This window comes from Ornithorhynchus anatinus, chromosome 5 (genome assembly GCF_004115215.2).
Source record: "Ornithorhynchus anatinus isolate Pmale09 chromosome 5, mOrnAna1.pri.v4, whole genome shotgun sequence".
Lineage (NCBI taxonomy): Eukaryota > Metazoa > Chordata > Mammalia > Monotremata > Ornithorhynchidae > Ornithorhynchus > Ornithorhynchus anatinus.
In genome coordinates this window covers 3,456,110-3,477,899 of record NC_041732.1, presented here as the reverse complement: position 1 = coordinate 3,477,899, position 21,790 = coordinate 3,456,110, and the positions used below count along the sequence as shown (strand labels likewise).

At 60.8% G+C, this 21,790-nt stretch overlaps 2 protein-coding genes across 2 annotated transcripts; one reads left to right on the top strand and one right to left on the bottom strand.

Moving 5' to 3' along the window:
• Window positions 1-1,051: 1,051 nt before the first annotated feature.
• SYNE4 (spectrin repeat containing nuclear envelope family member 4) lies at window positions 1,052-8,128 on the top strand. Its single transcript, XM_029066454.2, has 11 exons — window positions 1,052-1,134; window positions 1,907-2,044; window positions 2,420-2,570; window positions 3,430-3,624; window positions 4,222-4,359; window positions 5,277-5,471; window positions 5,581-5,737; window positions 6,224-6,324; window positions 6,408-6,668; window positions 7,242-7,303; window positions 7,394-8,128. Exons 2-11 carry the CDS (start codon window positions 1,911-1,913, stop codon window positions 7,587-7,589), a joined length of 1,590 nt encoding a protein of 529 aa, XP_028922287.1. The 5' UTR covers window positions 1,052-1,134; window positions 1,907-1,910; the 3' UTR covers window positions 7,590-8,128.
• On the bottom strand, window positions 7,931-19,974 carry LOC107548049 (transmembrane protein 87A-like). The gene is made up of 20 exons (XM_029066453.1): window positions 19,859-19,974; window positions 16,068-16,134; window positions 15,338-15,423; window positions 14,701-14,817; window positions 13,805-13,879; window positions 13,198-13,314; window positions 12,920-13,037; window positions 12,677-12,741; window positions 12,333-12,516; window positions 12,053-12,152; window positions 11,769-11,862; window positions 11,056-11,124; window positions 10,672-10,780; window positions 10,488-10,546; window positions 10,086-10,189; window positions 9,436-9,518; window positions 9,225-9,283; window positions 8,961-9,013; window positions 8,360-8,390; window positions 7,931-8,263 (listed from the first exon to the last, which is right to left on the bottom strand). The coding sequence occupies exons 2-20, from the start codon at window positions 16,096-16,098 to the stop codon at window positions 8,222-8,224; spliced, it is 1,596 nt and encodes a 531-aa protein (XP_028922286.1). The 5' UTR covers window positions 16,099-16,134; window positions 19,859-19,974; the 3' UTR covers window positions 7,931-8,221.
• Window positions 19,975-21,790: the final 1,816 nt, after the last annotated feature.

Genomic DNA, 21,790 nt, shown 5'->3' with positions numbered 1-21,790 from the left:
CGTCTCTATCTGTCGCCAAATTGTACATGCCAAGTGCTTAATACAGTGCCCTGCACATAGTAAGCGTTCGGTAAATACAATTGAAAGAATGAATGGCGGTGGAGGGAGCTGGGAAGGGTGGTTTGGGGACAGTATCAGCTCAGTATGTGCACGGTTCTGTACTAAGTGCTTGGAAGAGTACAGTAGAGTAGATGATGTACCTAAACTCAAGGGGCTTACATGGTAGTGGGGAAGAGAGGCATTAAAATAAATCAGGTGGGGACACACCAAAAGATAAGCCTCCGTCCACAAGTGCTGTAGGGCTGGCGGGAGGAGGGGGTGACTATCAAAGTCCTGGAGGGGTACAGGCCGATGTGCAGAGATAACGCAGGGGGGAGGGTGGATAGGGTTAGGGTCAGGGAAGTTCTCTCGAAGGAAATACGATTTTAACTGGGCTTTGAAGAAGGAGAGGGTGGTGGTCTATCGGATAGGAAGATATAATCGCTTGGTCCAGTGCCCTGCCCATAGTAAGCGCTCAATAAATACTATTGAATGAATATGAAGAGGGAGGACGCGGGCTAGGGGTCCGCGGTGAGAGAGGCAAGATCGAGGTACAGTGAGTGGGTCGGCGTCGGAGAGGCCAAGTGGGTGGGCTGGGTTGTAGCGGATGAGCGAGGTCAGGTGGGAGGGGGCGAGCTGATGGAGCCCCCGGACCGCGGGGAAAAGGGTCTGCTCCGGGGGCCTCAGCCTGGGGAGATGGCGGGGTCCCGCCTCGCCCCCAGCCCCCAAGCCGCTCAGACACCTTAAACTATCATTTATTTACTTCTATTAATGTCTGTCTCCCCGCTCTAGTCTCTAAGCTGGCTGTGGTCAGTGTCTGTTGTACTGCCAGCTTGTCTTTCTCCCAAGCGCACGGTCCAGCGCTCCGCACACAGTAAGCGCTCGATTGCCTGACTTGAACCGTCCCTCGGGGAGGGAGGGGTTAAGCAGGCGGGCGGAGTCCGCCCCCTGACTCACCTGGGGATCCGGTTACCTGGGTCCCCGGCCCCTCCTCCAGGCTGGAGGCCGCGGGGCGGGGGAGGAGGCCCAACGGCCCCGAGGCCTTCGAGCTCTTCCCCCTCTTCGGGCTGGGAGCCCCGGTCCCCTCCGGCCACGGTAAGGGGGGCTGGGGGTGGGCCGGATCGAAGGCCGAGCTGGATCCCGGTGAGGTGGAGGCCCCTCCCCTGTGACAGGTGCAGGCCCTCAACCCCCTCCCCTCCCCAGACCCCCCTTGGACTCCCTCCTAGCCCGAAGGCGTCCCCCTCATTTCCCCTCCTCCAGCCACCGGTAATCTTTGTCCCCCGAAAACGAGCTGGGAGAAGCAGGAAGGGCGAAGGGAAAGGAGCCCCGGGTCCTCCCCCCTTGGAGCCTCACAGAAACCTGGGTTGGGAATGCCGTCCTTCCTTCTCTCTGAGACCCCCCCTGGGATCTCCCCCGGGTGGAGGGGGGCTGGACTTCTTCCCTCGCCCCCTGAGGATCTCCAAGCACTTTCCAGGTGGAGAGGACTCGAGATTCACGGGAGACGCCCGGAGCCCCCAAAGAGATTGTGGGGGCGCCTCTCTGGAGTGCCTCGATGCCCCGTACATTCAATAGTTCATTCAATCCTATTTATTGAGCGCTTACTATGTGCAGAGCACTGTACTAAGCGCTTGGAAGAGACTAAACATAGTGCCGACTGGGGGCTCAGGTCCCCCGGGGAGGGGTGGTGGTGTGGGCTGGTCCCCGGGCGGTTTGACTTCTCCTGCTGGAAATAATAATAGTATTTGTTAAGGGCGACCGATACGCCAGGCCCCGTACTAACGGTTGATGTCCTAAGCGCTGGCTGGCGGGTCGGGGGTGGAGGGCCTGAGGAGGGTGGTCTGCCCACCTCTGCCCCTGGTCCCCGCAGGGCGATGCCGCCCCCCAGACCGAGTTCCTGGCCCTCCGGGCTCCGCAGCGACCACCCCCCTGGGGCTCCCGGGGGGCAGCCGCTCAGGGGCTCCTCGGCCTGCGACGTCTGCTCAGCCTCGGTGGAGAAGAGGATCAGGTGAGGCCGGGCCTTCCCTCCTGCACTTGGGTGGGAAGGCCCGACGTCCTGGCGCCCGGCCCCGGTCCTAACCCGCTACCGAGGCGGGCACCGACGCCGGGGCGCCGGGGGGGGGAGGGGGGCGGTGAGTCAGAGTGGGGATCCTCCCCCGGGGAGGGTAAACCGAGTCACGCACCTGCGCGCATCCCCGTCCACTCTGGGGCGGAGTCGGGGGGGGGGGCGGGGGAGAGCGCCCGATCGTCCCCTGGGGAGGGTAAACCGAGTCACGCAGCGGCGAGGGGAGAGGAGAGAGGAAGCGGACCGGCTGCCCGTGGAAAGGGAGGCGGGTGTTTGGGGGGGACCCAGGCGTCCGGCTCATCTGGCCCCCGTCCCCAGGATGGAGCAGGTGCGAGCGCTCTGGGGCAGTTTGCTGGACTCGCTGAGCCGCTTTCGGGACTGGTTGGAGGGGGCCGAGGCGGCCGCCCCCCTCCCCAGCTCCGCCCACGTGCTCTACGCCGAGGCCCGGGCCCAGCTCAAGCGCTGCGAGGTAGGGGAGGGGCGCGGGCCGGAGGGGCAGGGTCTCCCCCACCCCAGGACGCCGTGGCCGGTGGGTCACGGGTGCCCCTCCCGCCGGCTCCTCCTGCCCCTCTCGCCCCCCGCCTCCGCTCTGCCCCTCGGGAGGGGAGCAGACCCCGGGCCGGCCTGACCTCACCTTCATTCAACAGTATTTCTCACAATAATGTTGGTATTTGTTAAGCGCTTACTATGTGCGGAGCACTGTTCTAAGCCCTGCGGTAGATACAGAGTGATCAGGTTGTCCCACGTGGGGCTCACAGTTTTTAATCCCCATTTTCCAGATGAGGTCACTGAGGCACAGAGAAGTTAAGTGACTCGCCCACAGTCACCCAGCTGACAAGTGGCAGAGGTGGGATTCGAACCCATGACTTCTGACTCCCAAGCCCATGCTCTTTTCCACCGAACCACGCTGCTTCCCGTTTACTGGGCGCTTACTATGGGCAGAGCACTGGACTAAGCGCTTGGAATGGACAATTGGGCAACAGAGAGAGGCAATCCCGGCCCAGTGACGGGCTCACGGTCCAAACGGGGGTGACGGACGGCAGAGCAGAACAGAAAACAAAACAAGACCATATCATCAACATAAATAGAATCAAGGAGATATACGCCTCATTAACAAAATAAATAGAGTAATAGATGATATATACAAATGAGCACAGCGCTGAGGGAAGGGGGAAGAGCAGAGGGAGGAGGAGGAGGAGCAGAGGGAAAGGGAGGGCTCAGCGTGGGAAGGCCTCCTGGAGGAGGTGAGCTCTCAGGAGGGCTTGGGAGAGGGGAAGAGAGTTAGTAGACCTGACCTCCCCGGTGTGTCCGTCCGTCCCCGCGGGCAGGGGCTGCAGCGGCAGGTGGGGGCGCGGCTGGCCGAGCTGGAGGCGCTGAACGGGCGATACCGGCGGCTGGTGCTGGGCCGCGGGGACGGCGACCGGGACCGGGCCCGGGGTCGCCTCCGCGCCCTGCTGCAGGACAGTAACCGGCGGTGGCACCTGCTGCACCAACGCGCGGCCGCCGGACACAAGAGGCTCAAGGTGCGGACGGCGGACGGGCCTGGGGGGCAGCGACCTGGGGGGGTCTGGAGCCCGACCCTGAGGGTCAGAGGCCTGGGGAATCTGCAGCCGGATCTGGGGGTCAGAGGTCTGGGGGTCTGCAGCCGGAGCAGGGGGTCAACGACCTGGGGAGGATGGGTCCGCGGCCGGAGCCAAGGGTCAGCGTCCGGAGCCGGGGGTCAGGGACCTAGGGGAGGCTGCAGCCAGAGCCGGGGGTCAGAGGCCTGGGGGTCTATAGCCAGAGCAGGGGGTCAGAGGTCGGAGACGGAAATCAGCGGCCGGAGGAGCCGGTGGTCAGCGACCTGGGGGAGTCTGCAGCGGAGCCGGGGGTCAGTAATCCGGGGAAGCCTGCAGCCGGAGCAGGGGGTCAGCAGCCTGGGGGGGGGGGTCTGTGGCCAGAGCCGGGGGACAGTGGCCGGGGAGTCAGGGGTCGGTGCGGGGGTCAGCAGCCGGGGCGGGAGGAGCCTGGAAGGGCCGAAGGAGTCTTGGGTGGGTCAGAGTGGCGGGGGGCGGCTCCCGGCGGGACGCGTGGTTTGGGGGGTGAGGGGAGGTAACCGGGCGGGGGTCTCGCCTCCCCAGCACCTGGTCAGCCGGCGGGAGCTGTTCGACGGGGAGGAGGAGGGGGCGCGCCTGGGGCTCGCCGAACTCGCCCTGAGGCTCAGTGACGTGGAGCACTTCTCGGGGGGCTCGGCCCGGCAGAAGGTGGCACGGCTCCAGGTACGGGGGGCTGCGGGGCAGCCGAGGGGCCGTCCTGGTCCAGCTGGTAGCCTGCGGGGAGGCTGTCTCCAATGTCCGATGGCTGAGTCTGCCCCCGGAGCAAAGCGGGCCTGGGTCTATCCGGTAGGGGCTGGGGCGCGGGGGTGGTATCTGGGGTTAGGGGGTGACCCACGAGGCCTTGTGGAAAGAGCCCGGGCCTGGAGTGAGAGGACTTACTTTCCAATCCCGGATCCTCCACTTATCTGTTGGGTAGCCTTGGGCATGTCACTTCACTTCTCTCCGCCTCAGTTTCCTCCTCTGTAAAAATGGGGATTGAGACTGTGAGCCCCAAGTCGCCGTGTCCGATTGGATTACTTTGTATCTACCCCAGTGTTTAGTATAATTGCTGGCACAGAGTAAACACTGAAAATGGCACTATTATCGCCTAATAATGAGTGACATTTAATAAGAAGAAGAATGGTATTAGTTAAGCGCTTACTACGTCAGGCACTGTACTAAGCGCTGGGTTGGCTACAAGCAAATCAAGCTGGACACACTCCCTGTCCCATTTGGAGCTTACCCTCTCAAACCCCCTTTTACAGGCGAGTTAACTGAGGCCTAGAGAAGCGACTTGACCAAGGTCACACAGCGGACAAGTGGCGGAACCGGCATTCTGACTCCCAGACCCGGGCCCTCTCCACTAGGCCAGATTATTATTTTATGACGGACAAGCAAGAGGCTGAGGCTGGAGGAAGGGGCGGGGTGGATGTGAAACTGTCCCTGGCAGAGGGGTGGGAGGCTGGGGTCGCAGACCTCTGCCCCTCTTGGTTTTTTTATGGTATTTAAGCGCTTACTATGAGCTAAGCATCTTCTGCTCCCCTTCTCCTCTCTTCTGGTTTGTCCCTTCCCTTGCCCTGTGGCCCCGGCCCTCCGAGCAGTCTTTCCGGAGCGATGTGCAGCGTGTGGCGAAGCGTGTGGACGCGGTGCTGGCGGCCGGAGAGGGGCTGATGCAGCGCAGCGACCCGCGGGACGCGGTGGCGTTGGAGGAGGCGCTGCGGGCGCTCAGCGGGCAGTGCCAGACCGTGTTCGGCCGGTTGGCCCAGCTGCAGGGCAGACTCGTCAGCCACAGCCTGGTACGGGACCCCCTGGCCGGACCTCGCCGCCCTCAGTGCCCCCGGAGGGGCCGGCCCGGCCTTGGGCCTGACCCCTCCTCTGCCCTCTCTTTCTCTCCCCTCATCCCAGGTGTTCGAGGACTCGTGGCTGCCCGAGTGGGACTCGGAGGGAGAGGAGTGCGGGGCGGGGGGCGGAAGGGGTCCCCCCGAAGAGCTGGAGTGGGACCCGGCGGGGGACGTCGGCGGCTCAACCTCGCCCGACGACGAGGACTCGTCCTTCCACAGCGGTGGGTGCCCTGACCCCTGACCCCGGCCGGGCATCCAGAAGGCGCCGGGAGGTGTTGAGAAGGGGCGTAGCTTTTCCCCGGTCCTGAGAACCCCCCAAGATTGAGGAGGGGGCACAGCTCTGCCCCGGCCAAGGGGATCCCAGATTGAGGAGGGGGAATGGTTCTGCTCTGACCTGGGAGAGACCAGATTGAGGAGGGGGCACGGCCCTGCCCCGGGCCAGGAGACCCCAGATTGAGGAGGGGGGATAGTTCTGCTCCGATCTGGGGGGAGACCAGATTTGAGGAGGGGGTGCGGCTCTGCCCTGGTCCAAGCTGGGGGGAACTACGAGATTGGGAAGGGGGCACGGTCTACCCTCATCCGTGTTGGAGGGGAACCATACGATTGGGGAGGGGGCACTGCTCTTTCGCAGTCCAGTCCTGGGGAGACAAGATTGAGGAGGGGGCATAGCCCTGACCACCGGACGCCAACTAAGGCTTCTCTTTCAGGGAAATCGGGCCCAGAAGCCGACTGGGTTTGGGCGAGCACGACTCCTAGCCAGTGGTGCGGCCAGACCGAGCCGGGTGCGGCGGACCCCCTCCCGCCAGGGGTGAGTGGGGGCCGGGCCGGGAGAGATCTCTCTGGCTCTGTACGTCTCTCTGCCGACCCCCATCTCTCTCCGCCTCTTTCCAGGCCCCGCCCGGCCCCACCCGGGCCGGCACTGCTGCGCTGGGGCGGGATTGCCCACTCCGGCCCTGCCCGGCCCAGGATGAGGGTTCAAATCCAGGCGGGCTGTGCCGGGCTCCAGCCCCGTTTTCATCGCCAGCTGGGGCTGGGCCGGCGGTGGTGCAGGACCGGGGTCCTCTGGGGCTGGGTGTGGAGACGGCCCGTGTGGAAAACTGGCTGAGGACGACCACGGGCGGGAGGCAGCGCTGCTCTCCCCCGGACACCCAGGTACCGGGAGCCCCAGACCCCCACCCGCCCCCCTGGGAATCACACGGGGGGGGGGGGTGTCCTCTCTCCTATGGGCCCCCGCCAAGGGTCTCCCCCACCCCCGTGAGCAGCAACACGGTTACCCGGGCCTGGGAATCGGAAGGACCTAGATTCTAATCCCCGCTCTGTCACTTGTCTGCTGTGTGACCGTGGGCAAGTCCCTTCCCTTTTCTGGACCTCAGTTACTTCATCTGTAAATAATAATTAAGGTAGTAATTATAGTACTTGTTAAGCTCTTACTATGCATCAAGCACTGTTCTAAGCGAAGGGGTAGATACAAGTTAATCAGGTTGGACACGGTCTCTGACCCACATGGGGCTCACAGTCTTAATCCCCATTTTACAGATGAGGGAACTGAGGCCCAGTGAAGTGACTTGCCCAAGGTCACACAGCAGACCTAGTGGAGATTAGAACCCAGGTCCTTCCGACTCCCAAGCCGGGGCTCTATCCACTAGGCCATGCTGCTTCCTGACGAACTTGCACTTAGAACAGTGTTTGGCACAAAGTGCTTACAAGTACCACCATTGTTATTAGGCCCCGAAGATGCAGCCCAGCTCCTCTGCCCCCCCCGAGGTTGCCCTGCAGATCGAAATGGGGTAAGACGGGGAATGGGAGGGGAGGGTGGAATGGGGGCGGCGGGCGGGTGTTCTGCAGCAACCTCCTCCTGCTCCTCTCCTCTGGTGCAGCTCCGTGGCCGGACCCCCATCGCCACCCAGACGGGGTCGGGCGGGCCCCGGGCCGGGGTTGCTGCTCCTGCTCCTGCTGCTCCTCGGTTCCCTGTGGCTCCTGCTCCCGCCGGGGAGACCCGACTGCACCCTGCACCGCCCCGCCTGGCCCCCCCACCTAGTCTTACGCTACGTCAACGGCCCCCCTCCCACCTAGCCCCCAACCTCTGACTCTCCCCTTGCTGGACCGTGAACTGTGGGCTCCCCTGGTCCCCCCTCCCTGGACCATAAACCACAGGGTACCCTCTCACCCCCTTCCCCCCACTACTGGACCACAAACTGTGGGGTCCCCCCCCACCATTCCCCCTCACTTGAGCATAAACCACAGGGTAGTACTCTCTTGCCCCTCACTGGCCCATAGACCGTGGGGTCCCCAGGCCCCCCCAAACTGGACCATAAATGGCGAGTGCTGTGAACCCTCTCGCCACCTCCCGCCCCCTAAACCACACCGTCCCTCCCTCGCCCCTGGGGTGGAGACAGAGTCGGGGAACGGAGGGGTTTGGTTACAGCCGGCTTTAATGGGGGCCGGGCACACTCATAAGTTAGACCAGGGCACAGGGGACCAGGGATGGCCACCTGCAGCTTCGGTGGGGGGCAGGGAATGAGGAGACACCCCCTACTGGTCGGGGGCTGGGGCCCCAGGGCCCCTCCCCATTAGAAAAAGATGAGTTATAATAAAATAATCTTTGAACCATTTACACTATGTACAGCCCCGGCCCCCGGCAGGGCCCTGGGGACATATCTCACACACACACACACACAAGAACACACACACACACACAGGCCCGCTCACTCCATCTTCGACATCTCAAACTGGGTGGTGACGGTTTCCTGTGGGGAGAAGAGAAATTGGGGGGAGGACGGGATAAGGGGGGGCAGCAGGGGAGGGGCCTTGAGGGGTGGGAGTGGGGGCTAGGCGATACTCACCTCATCAGAGTCCAGGAGGGGAGGGAGCATGCTGAGGGAGAGAGATCAGAGGTCAGAGAGCGGCAGCCTGGGGACGGGGCCTCCCCACCAGAGACCTCCAGGCCGGGGTGATGGCGGGGGAACGCGGGCAGTCCACCCCAGACCCCAGTGGTGCTCTCGTTGCCAGCTGGGACCCGGGTCCAGCGTCACCTGCTCGGCTAGGGAATGATATAGACCCTCCCTCTGGGGAGAGGCACTCTGTGCTCACGCCCCCCAGCCTGGCTGGGGGATCGTGTCCCCCCGCCCCTCCAAGCTGGGGGCTGCAGCCTCTGTCCCTGCTGCCCTCTCAGCCCGTGTCTTTCCGGTCCTTGGCCCGGTCTGGCCTCGTGGGGAAGCTCCTCCGCCTAAGCCGCTCCCAGGTCCCAACCCCCTGGCTCCACGGCTCCTGCAGGACCCCAGGGGGAAGGCAGAAGTGGGACGGGCCAGCTGGGGTCCGAAAGGGGACATCACCGGGTCTTCGGCTTGTGTTCTATCCCACCAGGCTGGGGGGAGGGAGGGGCCGAGGGGACGGGACTACCCTCCCCTCCCCGGGGCTGGTTCTCAACCATGGGGCGCCACTCACGCGTCCGCCATGGAAGAAGGAATATTCTCCTCCACCCACTTGAGGTCTTCATCCTGGGGAGCAAGGGGTGAGGGGAGGTGGTCGGGGGGGGAGTCCCGGGAGAGGTGTCCCAGCAGCCTCGGTCTCTCTCCTCAGTCCCTCCCGGAGGCCCAGGGGGTAGGGGACGGAGCCACGGGAAGCAGATGTGCCAATTCCCCACCCCCCTTCTCCACCTCTGTCCATCCGTCCGTCCAACCCCCCGTCCCTCCTGCCACCCTAGCTCACCGCCCGGTTCGGCTTCAGGATCCCGTTTGTCTCGTTCTTGCTGCTTCTCATCTTGGTTCCTGGGTCGGGGTGAGGAGAGATGTGGGGGTCACCGTGGGGGTGGGGAGTGGAGTGGGACTGGTATTGCTACAGGGGCTGAAACTGCCCCCCAAGGAAGTAGGGGAGGAGACGAGCGGTGGCGGGGTGGGGGGGGTCCTCTCAGTATCCTTACCAAAGGCTGCGTGCACTGTATGCTCCTCCTCCTCTTCCTCCTCCTCCTCGCTACCATCCTCCACCAGGGGCATGAACGCATACCTGAGGGGGACACAGGGAGTCCCGCCCCGCACGGTCCACCAGTGAGGGGGCGATGGGTGGGAGGTTGGGCCGGGAGGATGGAACGAGGGGCAGGGGCACGGGGGTAGGAGGCCACGGCAAAAGGGATAGGAGGCCAGAAATGGGGATGGGATGAGGATGGAATAGGGGGGCTGGGACAGATGGATGAAGTAGGGGGCCGGGATAAGGGGCTGGGACGGCCAGATAATAATAATTATGGTTCTTGTTGAGCACTTTATGCCAAGCACCATTCTAAGTGGTGGGATAGATACAAGTTCGTCAGGTTGGACACAGACCCTGTTCCACAGGAGGCTCACACTCTTACTCCCATTTTACAGATGACGGAACTGAGGCTCAGAAGTGAAGTGACTTGCCCAAGGTGACACAGCAGAGAAGTGGTGGAGTTGGGATTAGAACCCAGGACCTTCTGACTGCCAGGCCTGTGCTCTAAGGGGCCAGGATGGGGAGATGGGATGGGGGCCAGGACAGGAGGATGGGATAAGAGGCCAGGACGGTGGTGGGAGGAGAAATGCGGCCCCCCCCACTCACCTCTGGCTGTTGGCGGACGGCCGCCACAGGAACATGATGACGAGCAGGACGAGCGAGAAGAGGAAGCGCCAGAACGCGTCGTCGATCCACAGCTCCCGCCAGTCCTGCCCCGCCCCCGCCGCCACAGGTCAGGAAGGAGACGGCTGCCCGGCCCCGTCCTCTGCCGATGCCCTCCCCTTCCTGCTGGCCTGCACCCCAAATTCCCGGGCTGCCGGGGTCAACCCTCCAGCACCGGGCATCCAACCGCATCCACCCGCGGTCTTAGGGTGGAGTCCTCCCTCCCCGCCCCTGGGGCCCCAGGGCCTGGGGATCGGCACAACCCCCCGGCCACCCAGATCGCCCAGCCGGGCAGACCCTCACCCTCGGGCAGCTCCACTGCCTCGAGCTCAACCCGTCACTCACCGACTGGCACTTGGCAAGGCGGAAGGTCTTGGTGGTCCAGATGATGAAGATGACAGAGGCTGCGGGGCACGATGGCGGGGGGAGGGGTCAAAATGGGGGCCGCTCCACCCTGCCCCGGCCAACCCTCCGCCCCGCCGGCCCCTCGCCCTGCCCCGTGGTCCCCCCGGCCCCGCCGGCCGCTGACCGATGACGGCGAAGATGAGCGTGTTGGTGAAATGGCGGTAGAGCGAGAGCTTCACCACGTTCCTCCGCAGTCGCAGCAGCTTCATGGTCTGGACCAGGCTCACCAGGATGTGGGCGGGCGGGTCAAGGGGCAGCCAGAAGTGGGTCAGGACCAACCACTCCCTCCCCGGGGAAACCCCCAGACCACTCCCCTGCACGTGCAAACTTCAGGTTGTGCGAGAAGACACGATCGCAGCCTCCCCCGACGCCCCCCCGAAGAGCAAAACTGGACACCGAAGAAGAGGAGAGGCTGGGGGTGGGGGGAGGGAGCCCGGACAAGGTGCTGGAGGAGGTGACGGGAGGCGGGGGGGGGGCTGACACAGCGGGGATGGAGTTGGCAGGATATCCACCAGGCCAAGGCAGAGTCCAGAAGGGCGAGGGGAATAGCTGCCAGCAGGAGCAGGTCATCCTGCGCCTGGGGAGGGAGAGAGACAGACAGACAGACGGCAGCTCGACGGATGGACAGCAGTAGGCCGGCCAGAGACAGCCAGAAATCGGACGGACGGACGGAGGGAGGGGCAGCAGCCAGAGTGGCAAGAGAAGAGGGGAAGCTGGGGACCCAGCAAGGTAGGCCTGCAGCAGGCGCCCCCCACCCTGCCTCTCACTCCCGGGGGGGGGGTGTGGTCTGGGTATTGGAGGGGGCCCGGGAAGGGGGCTCAGACAAGGATATCCACCACACAATGCAGGAATCCACAAATGCCAGCACCACCTCACAGCCCAGCGTCACGGCAGGGGCATTCCGCTCCTGGGGAAGGGGGGATGAGGTGGGGTCACCGGGGGTGGTCGGGGGGGGGGGGGGAGGAGGAGAAAGAGAAGAGGCAGGGTCTCTGGTGGAGGGGGCAGGGAAAGGAGGAGGGAGGGAGGAAGAGGAGAAAGGGGAGGCGGCGGCCTTTCCAACTGGGGAGACTTGAGAGAAGGGAAGGGGCGGCCGGGAGGGGAGTGGGAGATGGGAGCAGGCAGCCGGGAGGGGAAGGTAGGGGAAGGAAGGGAGTCGGGGACGGCAGCGGAGCGGGCAGCCGGGAGGAAGCAGCGGCCCCGGCGGCCCAGCCCCGCACTTACTGTCTGGACCCTGAGCAGGCCCTCGAGGAGGGAGAAGGCGAGGTACAGCAGGCCCACACCCACCACGCGGTTCAGCAGGACACCCAGCCGGGGTCTGGCGGCAGAGACATCCACGGGTGAGGCGGCGGCGGGCGGGGACGGGAGCTGCCCCGGCCTCGCCTTCCCCACCCCCTCCCTCCTGGCCCGGGGCGGGGAGATGAGTGAGGGTGGGGGGAAAGCATTCGTCGCGGAGAGAGAGATGGCGCCGGGGAGATGATGGAGGAGAGGAGGCGGGGCCCTCTCACTTGACGATGCCATAGCCCAGGCTGGCGATGATGACCAGGACCCGTGCCAACATCCGTTTCACAGCACACAGCACCTCGGCGAACACCACGGCCCCGGGCACTGGAGGGGCGGGGCGGGTCAGATACCCGTCCCTCGGCCCCGGACGCCTGGCTCCCCCTCCGCACCCTCCTCGACCTCCCTGGGGCCCGTGGCGGGTGGGCGTCTCCCAAGGAGGCCCCTCCCACGGGCTTCCGGGCCGCCCGCTCCCCACCTCGCCCAGCCACCCGGCCGCCCGCTCACCTGCCGTGCCGTGGGTCTGCAATGCCTGCAGCTGGGCGTAGGCCACGGCCTTCTCCACCATGCCCAGCAGCACCACGCCGCCCACCCACAGCTGGATCCGCAGCAGGTCCCGCCAGTGCCAGGCCAGCAGCAGCAGCCACAGCGCCGCGTAGCACACGTACACCACGCACATGGCCATGTAGAACTGGGGGGTCACCGGGGGGAGGTTACGGCGGCGGTGAGGGGGTGGCGGGGGGGGGCGGGGTTGGAGGAACCCCGCCCCCCCACAGATCCCTCCATCTCCGCCCCCAGGATGGCTCCATCTTCCGCCCAGCCCTCGCTTCCCCGGGGCCTGGAGCTCTCACCGCCATGAGGGGCCACTCTGAGGCGGAGATGTAGAGGTGGCGGGGGTGCTTCATCTGGACGTCCACTGGCGAGGTGACCGGGCGGGGACGGTCCGGCGGCCGGACGGGCAGAAACACCCCCCGAGAAGCAGATGACGTGAGCGACGGCCCTCTCGCGCCCCCGCCGCACCCGGACCGGGCTGGAACCGGACCCCGCCTCCCGGGACCACCCCTCAGGGGAGGGGCGGGCCAGCAGCTGGCTACCTGTCACCGCCCAGTAAGGGGCGGGGTTCCGGACGGAGGCGGCGCCGATCCTCAGCACGAAGACGTAGGGTCCGTCCTCCCACGTCTGGGCTGCCGCCGTCAAGCCCGCCCGGGACGCCTGTAACGATCCGCCCCCGTCCCGTCTGGAGACAGGGGGGCACGGAGGGGGCCTCCCACCCCACCCCACGGGGGACACTGGGCTCAGGGAGCGGGATGGGGACAGGGAGACGTCCGCGGCCGGCCGCCTCGCCTCTCCCGTCATCGGCCCCCCACCTCACCTCGTCTTTCCCGCCCTGAGCGCCGAGGGTCTCGCTCTGGGCCGGCGGCTTGGGCTCCGGGGTCCCGGGCTGCTGCGGGCCGGCCCCCGGCGGCTTCTCCCCATCCCCCTGCTGCTCCTGGCTCGGCGCCGGCCCCACAGAGGAAACGGTGGTCGGTGCGGGACTGGCGGCCCCGGCCTCCTTGGCTGCGTCGTTTCCCGCCCCCACCCCGCCCACCTCTCCTCCGGGGGCCTCGGACAACTCTGGGAAGAGGGGAGACCGGATTCCCGGGAGGGGTTGGGGAGGGGACGGCGGAATATGGTGCAAGGGTGGGATAGGAAAGCACGGCCTGGGGTGGGAAGAGGGAGACTAGAGCACCGGGAAGGGGGAAGATCAGAGCATTACTTCTAGAGACAAGGGGACCCATCCCCCTCCCTGCCCCATCTCTAGACTCTAAGCTCGCTGTGGGCAGGGAGTCTGTCCCTTGTATTGTTATACTGTCCTCTCCCAAGCGCTTAGTACAGTACTCTGCATAGAGAGAACGCTCAATAAACACGATTGAGTGACTCACTCCCTCTTCCCCAAGCATCTCCCGAACCAATCTCCCCCACGGAGATCAAGAGCTCACCTGTGGCAGGACGAGGGGCTTGGGGTGGAGAAACTCATGATGCTTCAGTTGGGAAGGCGGGAAAAACGACAGGAGCTGCAGCAGGGTGGATGGGGGGGGGTCAGACACCCGCAAGGACTTCCAGACAGGCAGCGGTGGAGGCGGAAAATGGGTCCAGTCCCTTCACGGTAGCTCACCGGGGTCCGCCAGGTGGGAGAGAGACTGCCCCACTCCGGCCCCGTATCATCAGGACTCGCACCGGTCACTGCTCCGGCCCAAGGGAGCCTCAAACACCCGGATCGCAGGGCCTTAAATCTTGGATCGCCGGGGAGGCCACGGCTGGGAACCCGGGGCTGTCGGCCTGAGCCGTGAGAGGCCGGGAACGCCGTTCCCCTGACCACAGCACCTTCCTACTTCTGGGTCTTTATAAAATAATAATAACGATAATAATAACGGTGGTACTTGTTAAGCCCTTCCTATGTGCCAAGCACTGTTCTAAATGCTGGAGTAGATACCAGGTTATCAGGTTGGATAGTCCCTGTCCCACTTGGGGCTCAGAGTCTTAATATGTTTTACGGACAAGGGAACTGAGGCCCAGAGAAGTCAAGTCACTTGCCCGTGGTCACAGAGCAGACACGTGATGGAGCTGGGATTAGAACCCAGGTCGTTCTGACTCCCAGGCCCGTGCTCTATTCATTATGCCAAGCTGCTTCTCTGGGTCACCGCTGTCGGTCTGCGACCAACCTCCCTCCCTCTTAGATGGCGAGCCCCTCGAAGGCCAGGGGCTGTCTCCACATCACACCCCTGGGCTTCTCGCCCAGGGCTCGGCACAGTGCGTTGCACGCGGTAGGCAGCTCGGTCCCTAGGCACGCGTTCACCGAGGGGAGGGGGCGGGGGCGGGATCGCCGCAAGGTCACCTTGTGCCCCAGACTGCTGCAATTGATGGGGCCGAGGGTGAAGAAGACGAAGAAGCCGGAACCTTCCTCCGACTGCTGCAGGGAGGGGAACTGCAGGTACTCGGCCGCTTTCTGCTCCTGGGGATGGGGAGGGAAGGTTATCGACGCTCCACCCCGCCTCTCCTCCCCTCCGGCTCTCCCGTCCTCTCACGCTGCCCCCAAACTCAGCCGATCCAAAGCCGGAGGTCCCATAAGGAAGCACTGGGCAGGGATTGTCTCTATCCGTTGCCGAATTGTACATTCGAAGCGCTTAGTACAGTGCTCTGCACATAGTAAGCGCTCAATAAATACTACTGAATGAATGAAGCAACACGGCTTAGTGGAAAGAGCCCAGGCTTGGGAGTCAGAGGTCGTGGGCTCCGCCACTTGTCAGCTGTGGGACTTTGGGCAACTCATTTCACTTCTCTGGGCCTCAGTTCGCTCCTCTGTAAAATGGGGATGAAGACGGGGAGCCCCACGTGGGACAACCTGATGACCCTGTATCTATCCCAGCTCTTAGAACCGTGCTTGGCACATAGTAAGGGCTTAACAAATTCCCTCGTCATCATCCTGCAGTGTCCCCCTCCTCGTGCGTGCACGCAAACACATACATACTCACGTCAATGTTGACCTCATCATGGCAGCGGGAGCTGCGCAGGTACCAGGTGACATTGAACGTCGTCCCCTCCTCGCAGATCTCAGTGGCTGGGGCAGGGGAAGATGAGGGGTCAGCAAGGGGTCCCGCCCAAGGCTACTCTGCCCCTCCTCCAACCGCCCACTCCTGGGCTGTCCCATCCCTCCAGGCCTGTCCCAGAAGAGAAATAATAATCACTGCGGTACTTAGGCGCTTACTAAATGCCAAGCGTTGGACTAAGTGCCGGGATAGATACAGGATAATCAGGTCCCACGTGGGACTCACGGGGTAAGCAGGCGGGAGAACAGGTATTGAACCTCTGTTCTGCAGAGGAGAAAGGAACTGAGGCACAGAGAAGTAAAGTGACTTGCCCAAGATCACTCCACAGGCAAGGGGCAGAGCCTGGATTAGAACGCAAGTCCTCCGGCACCCGGGCCCGTGCTCTTTCCGCCAGGTTACACTGCTTCTCAAATGTCTCTAGGAGACGAGGCCACCGCCTCCCTGCTCCCGCCTCCCACTGGGGAGACCTCAAGTCTACCCTCCGTCCGCCCTGCTGCAGGGTCACTAGCCTAAAAAGCACTTCAGGGGCTCTGCGGCCCACTGGGGGAAACGGAGAGAGAGGACAGGTGGAGCCAGGACGGTGGACCCAGGAGTCCTCACTCCCTCACTCCGTGAAGAAGAAGTGACAAGTTCTTGGCGCTCCACCGCAACTTACCGCTGAGGATGATGCGGGTCCCGTTGAACATCGTTTTCGAGAAGACAAAGATGTTGTCAGATCGGTTCTGGGTGGAAGCGGGAGGCAAGGGAGGTTAGGGTGAGGGGAATCTGGGGTCACCCCCCATTCAGCCCAACCAGTTTCATGCCATCCATCCTCCTGCTTCCATTCTCCCCCTCCCAGGCGAGATCTTCCAGTAGCAGAGCGATCCAAAGCGGGAAACCAGGCTTCTGCTTTCTCTGACCCCCTGAGGGAACTCCTTCCTCCAGTCTAATCCTCATCCCTCCTTCCGCCGAGGGTCTGACCCTAATGGACGGAAGCCTCCGACTGAGTTCCGAAGGTTTGGGATGCCCTCCCTCATCACATCATCATATGAGAAGCAGTGTGGCTCAGTGTAAAGAAGCCGGGCTTGGGAGACAGAGGTCATGGGTTCGATTCCTGGCTCCGCCACTTGGCAGCTGGATGACTGTGGGCAAGTCACTTCACTTTTCTGTGCCTCAGTTCCCTCCTCTGTAAAACGGGGATTAAGACTGTGAGCCTCATGCGGGACAACCTGATTACCCTGTTTCTACCCCAGCGCTTAGAACAGCGATCTGCACGTAGTAAGCGCTTAACAAATACCAACATTATTATTATCCGACAGACGATCACTCTCCCCACTCCCTTCAAAGCCTTATTGGAAGCACATCTCCTCCTCTAAGAGGCCTTCCCCGACTAAGCCCTCCTTTCTTCTTCCCCCACTCCCTTTGGCATCCTTTATCCACTCCTCTCTCAATCCCACAGTCCCTATGTACAAACCTGCAATATATTTATATTCAGGCCCATCTTCCATCTAGACTATAAGCTTGTTGTGGGCCGGCAATGCGTCTACCAATTCCCTTATACTAGACTTCGCTCCTCTGGTGTTTTCTCCCTGTGCCTCCATCTCTCCTGTCTCGCCGCCGACCCCCGGCCCACATCCCGCCTCCGGCCTGGAACGCCCTCCCTCCTCAAATCCGCCAAACAATCACACTTCCCCCCGCTTCGAAGCCCTCCTGAAGGCTCACCTCCTCCAAGAGGCCTTCCCGGACTAAGCCCCACTTTTCCTCATCTCCCACTCTCTCCTGCCTCGCCCTGCCTTGCTCCCTTAGCTCTTCCCCCCACCCCAGAGCACTTATGTCCACATCTGTCATTTTATTTATTTACACTGGTGTCTCTCTATACCGATGTCGGTCTCCCCCGCCCTCTAGACTGTGAGCTCGCTGCAAGTAAGCCCGTCAAAGGGCAGGGACTGTCCCTGTACCGATTTGTTACCGATTCCAAGCGCTTAGTACAGTGCTCTGCACATAGTAAGCGCTCAATAAATACTATTGAATGAGTAGGGATTGTCACTCCTTATTGCTGCACTTTACTCCCCCAAGCTCTTAGTCTGGTGCTCTGCACACAGTAAGCACATGACAAATACGACCGAGTGAATGAACGGCCTCTCCCATGCGCTTAAAACAGTGCTTTGCACACCGCAGGTGCTCAATTTATTACTCTATTTATTTTGTTAATGATGTGTATATATATATCTACGATTCTCTTTATCTTGATGATATTGACGCCAGACTACTTGTTTCGTTGTCTGTCTCCCCCTATTAGACTGTGAGCCCGTCGTTGGTCAGAGGTCGTGGGTTCTAATCCCGGCTCTGCCACCTGTCAGCTGGGCGACTTTCGGCAAGTCACTTCACATCTCTGGGCCTCAGTGACCTCATCTGTCAAATGGGGATGAAGACTGGGAGCCCCACGTGGGGCCACCTCATTACCTTGTATCTCTCCCAGCGCTCAGAACAGTGCTGGGCACATAGTAAGCGCTTAACAACTACCACTGTTATTATTGAGAAACAGCGTGGCTCGGTGGCAAGAGCCCGGTCTTGGGAGTCAGAGGTCATGGGTGCTAATCCTGACTCCGCCGCTTGCCAACTGGGTGTCTTTGGGCAAGTCACTTCACTTCTCTGTGCCACAGTGACCTCATTTGTCAAATGGGGATTAAAAACTGTGAGCCCCACGTGGGACAATCTGACCACCTTGTATCGCATCCCCCGGCGCTTTGAACAGGGCTTTGCACCTAGTAGACGCTTAACAAATGCCATTATTATTATTACTATTAAAATGGGGATTAAAATGGGAGGCCCAAGTGGGACAACCTGATCACCCTGTATCCCCCCGCGCTTAGATGCACATAATAGGCACTTAACAAATGCCATCATTGTTATTATTAAATTGGGGATTAAAAATTGAGAGCCCCAAGTGGGACAACCTGATCACCTTGTATACCGGCCCCCAGCGCTCAGTTGCACATAGTAGGGGCTTAACAAATACCATCATTATTATTATTAAAATGGGGATTAAAAACTGGGAGCCCCAAGTGAAACAACCTGATCACTTTGTATCCCCCCAGCGCTTAGAACAGTGATTTGCACATAGTGGGCGCTTAACAAATGCCATCATCATTACTATTATTAAAAGGACGATTAAAAACTGGGAGCCCCACGTGGGCCAACCTGATCACCACGTATCCCCCCCCGGCGCTTAGTTGCACATAGTAGGAGCTTAACAAATGCCATCATTATTATTATTAAAAGAATTAAAAACCGTGAGCCCCACATGGGCCAACCTGATCACCCTGCATCCCCTCCAGCGCTTAGAACAGTGCTTTGCACACAATAGGTGCTTAACAAATGCCATCATCATTATCATTATTATTATTAAAAGGGGGATTAAAAACTGGGAGCCCCACGTGGGCCAACCTGATCACCCTGTATCCCCCCCAGCGCTCAGAACTGTGATTTGCACATAGTAGGTGCTTAACAAATGCCAACATTATTATTATTAAAAGGGGGATTAAAAACTGGGAGCCCCACGTGGGACAACCTGATCACCCTGTATCCCCCCCCCCCAGCGCTTAGAACAGTGACTTGCACATAGTAGGCGCTTAACAAATACCAACATTACTATTATTATTATTAAAAGGAGGATTAAAAACTGTGAGCCCCACGTGGGCCAACCTGATCACCCTGTATCCCTCCCAGCGCTTAGTTGCACATAGTAGGCGCTTAACAAATGCCATTATTATTATTACTATTATTATTTGAAGGAGGATTAAAAACTGGGAGCCCCACGTGGGCCAACCTGATCACCCTGTAGCCCCCCCCAGCATTTAGAACAGTGATTTGCACATAGTGGGCGCTTACCAAATGCCATCATCATCATTATTATTATTATTATTTAAAGGAGGATTAAAAACTGTGAGCCCCACGTGGGCCAACCTGATCACCCTGTAGCCCCCCCAGCATTTAGAACAGTGATTTGCATATAGTGGGCGCCTACCAAATGCCGCCATTATCATTATTATCATTATTATTATTAAAAGGAGGATTAAAAACTGGGAGCCCCACGTGGGCCAACCTGATCACCTTGTATCCCCCCCAGCGCTTAGGACAGTGATTTGCACATAGTGGGCGCTTACCAAATGCCATCGTCATCATTATTATTATTATTTAAAGGAGGATTAAAAACTGGGAGCCCCACGAGGACCAACCTGATCACCTTGTATCCCCCCCCCCAGCGCTTAGAACAGTGATTTGCACATAGTAGGTGCTTAACAAATGCCAACATTATTAGTATTAAAAGGGGGATTAAAAACTGGGAGCCCCACGTGGGCCAACCTGATCACCCTGCATCCCCCCCAGCGCTTAGAACAGTGTTTGGCACCTAGTAAGCGCTTATGAAATGGTGTTATTAGTATTCTGGATGGAGAGGGGACTCACGCTCTCGGCCCTAACGGTCCATCTGCCGGGCTCGGAGCCGGCCCCGTCAACCGAGGCAGGACCCCAGAGGAGGAGGAGAAAGAGGAGGAAGAAGAGGAGGAGGAGGAGGTTGGGCCTCGCACCTCCCAGGCCTGGGACTGCGGCCTGCACCGCCGCCATTGCCAACTTCCGGTCGGGCCTCCTCCATCCGGGGCTTTGCGGGAGCCCAGGGACCGTCGGCCAAGTTCCCCTTCCCAGGATGCCCCGCTTCCCGGCCGCCATCTTGCCCCGCCTTCGCTTAGGGAGAGGGGAGAAAGAAGCCTGCCCTGGGCGGGACCATAGAGAACCAGAGGGAGGAGGGTCCCTTCCGGGAGCCGCCGCGGGGCTCTGCCGCTAGCGCGACCCCTGGAGGGCGGAGGGAGAGTGGCAGCCCCCGGCGTCCGGGGAGGGAGAGGGGAGAAGGGAGGAAGATGAAGCAGAACAATAATAATAATGTGGTGGTTGTTAATAATAATGTTGGCATTTGTTAAGCTCTTGCTATGTGCAGAGCACTGTTCTAAGCGCTGGGGGAGAATACAGGGTCATCAGGTGGTCCCACATGAGGCTCACAATCTTAATCCCCATTTTACAGATGAGGGAACTGAGGCACAGAGAAGTTAAGGGACTTGCCCAAGGTCACACAGCTGACAAGTGGCAGAGCTGGGATGCGAACTCATGAGTGCTGACTCCAAAGCCCGTGCACTTTCCACTGAGCCACGCTGCTTCTCTAAAATTCTCGCTACCAGGAGTGGGGTTCGAACCCACGCGCACATATGTCCATTGGATCTTAAGTCCAACGCCTTAACCACTTAAGCGCTTACTATGTGCACAGCACTGTTCTAAGCGCTGGGGGGAGATACGGGGTGCAGGAGATACAGATCCCGGCTCCACCACTTGTCAGCTATGTGACCTTGGGCAAATCACTTAGCTGTGTGATTGTGGGCAAGTCACTTAACTTCTCTGGGCCTCAGTTCCCTCATCTGTAAAATGGGGATTAAAAGTGTGTGAGCCCCACGTGGGACAACCTGATTACCATGTATCTGCCCCAGCGCTTAGAACAGTGCCCGACACCTAGTAAGCGCTTAACAAATACCAACATTATTATTCTCTGTGCCTCAGTTCCCTCCTCTGGAAAATGGGGATGAAGACTGTGAGCCTACGTGGGACAACCTGATTGCCTTGTATCTACCCCAGCGCTTAGAACAGTGCTCAGCACATAGTAAGCGCTTAACAAATACCAACATTATGATTATTAAGTGACTTGCCCACGGTCACACAGCTAAGCGCTGGGGGAGATCCAGGGTCATCACGTTGTCCCACGTGAGGCTCACAGTCTTCATCCCCATTTTGCAGAGGAGAGAACTGAGGCCCAGAGAAATGAAGTGACTTGCCCACAGTCCCCCAGCTGACAAGTGGCAGAGCCGGCATTCGAACCCATGACCTCTGACTCCCAAGCCCGGCCTCTTTCCACTGAGCCACGCTGCTTAATGATGGTATTTGTTAAGCACTTATTAGGTGCCAAGCACTGTTCTAAGCGATGGGGGAGATACAAGGTCATCAGGTTGTCCCCTGTGGGGCTCACCGTCTTCATACCCCTTTTCCAGATGAGGGGACTGAGGCCCGGAGAAGCGACGTGATTGGTCCAAAGTCACACATCTGACAAGTGGCGGAGACGGGATTAGAACCCACGACCTCCGACTCCCAAGCCCGGGCTCTTTCCACTGAGCCATACTGCTTCTCTCCCCCGAGTCTCTCCCCTCCAGGTCTCCCATCCTGGCACCCTCAGCCTCTCACCAGGGAGAGGGGAGTTCACGCATTCATTCAGTCGTATTTAATAATAATGTTGGTATTTGTTAAGCGCTTACTATGTGCCGAGCACTGTTCTAAGCATTGGGGAAGATACAGGGGAATCAG

Bases quoted from the DNA above. Each gene is read 5' to 3' on its own strand.
- SYNE4 (XM_029066454.2), top strand. From the start codon at position 1,911: ATGCCGCCCCCCAGACCGAGTTCCTGGCCCTCCGGGCTCCGCAGCGAC. The intron at 2,045-2,419 runs GTGAGGCCGGGC...CCCCGTCCCCAG, and splicing joins TCGGTGGAGAAGAGGATCAG to GATGGAGCAGGTGCGAGCGC. The intron at 2,571-3,429 runs GTAGGGGAGGGG...CCCCGCGGGCAG, and splicing joins CCCAGCTCAAGCGCTGCGAG to GGGCTGCAGCGGCAGGTGGG.
- LOC107548049 (XM_029066453.1), bottom strand. From the start codon at position 16,098: ATGTTCAACGGGACCCGCATCATCCTCAGCG. The intron at 9,284-9,435 runs GTAAGGATACTG...ACCCCGACCCAG, and splicing joins TACAGTGCACGCAGCCTTTG to GAACCAAGATGAGAAGCAGC. The intron at 8,391-8,960 runs GTGAGTGGCGCC...TCTCTCCCTCAG, and splicing joins CCTTCTTCCATGGCGGACGC to CATGCTCCCTCCCCTCCTGG.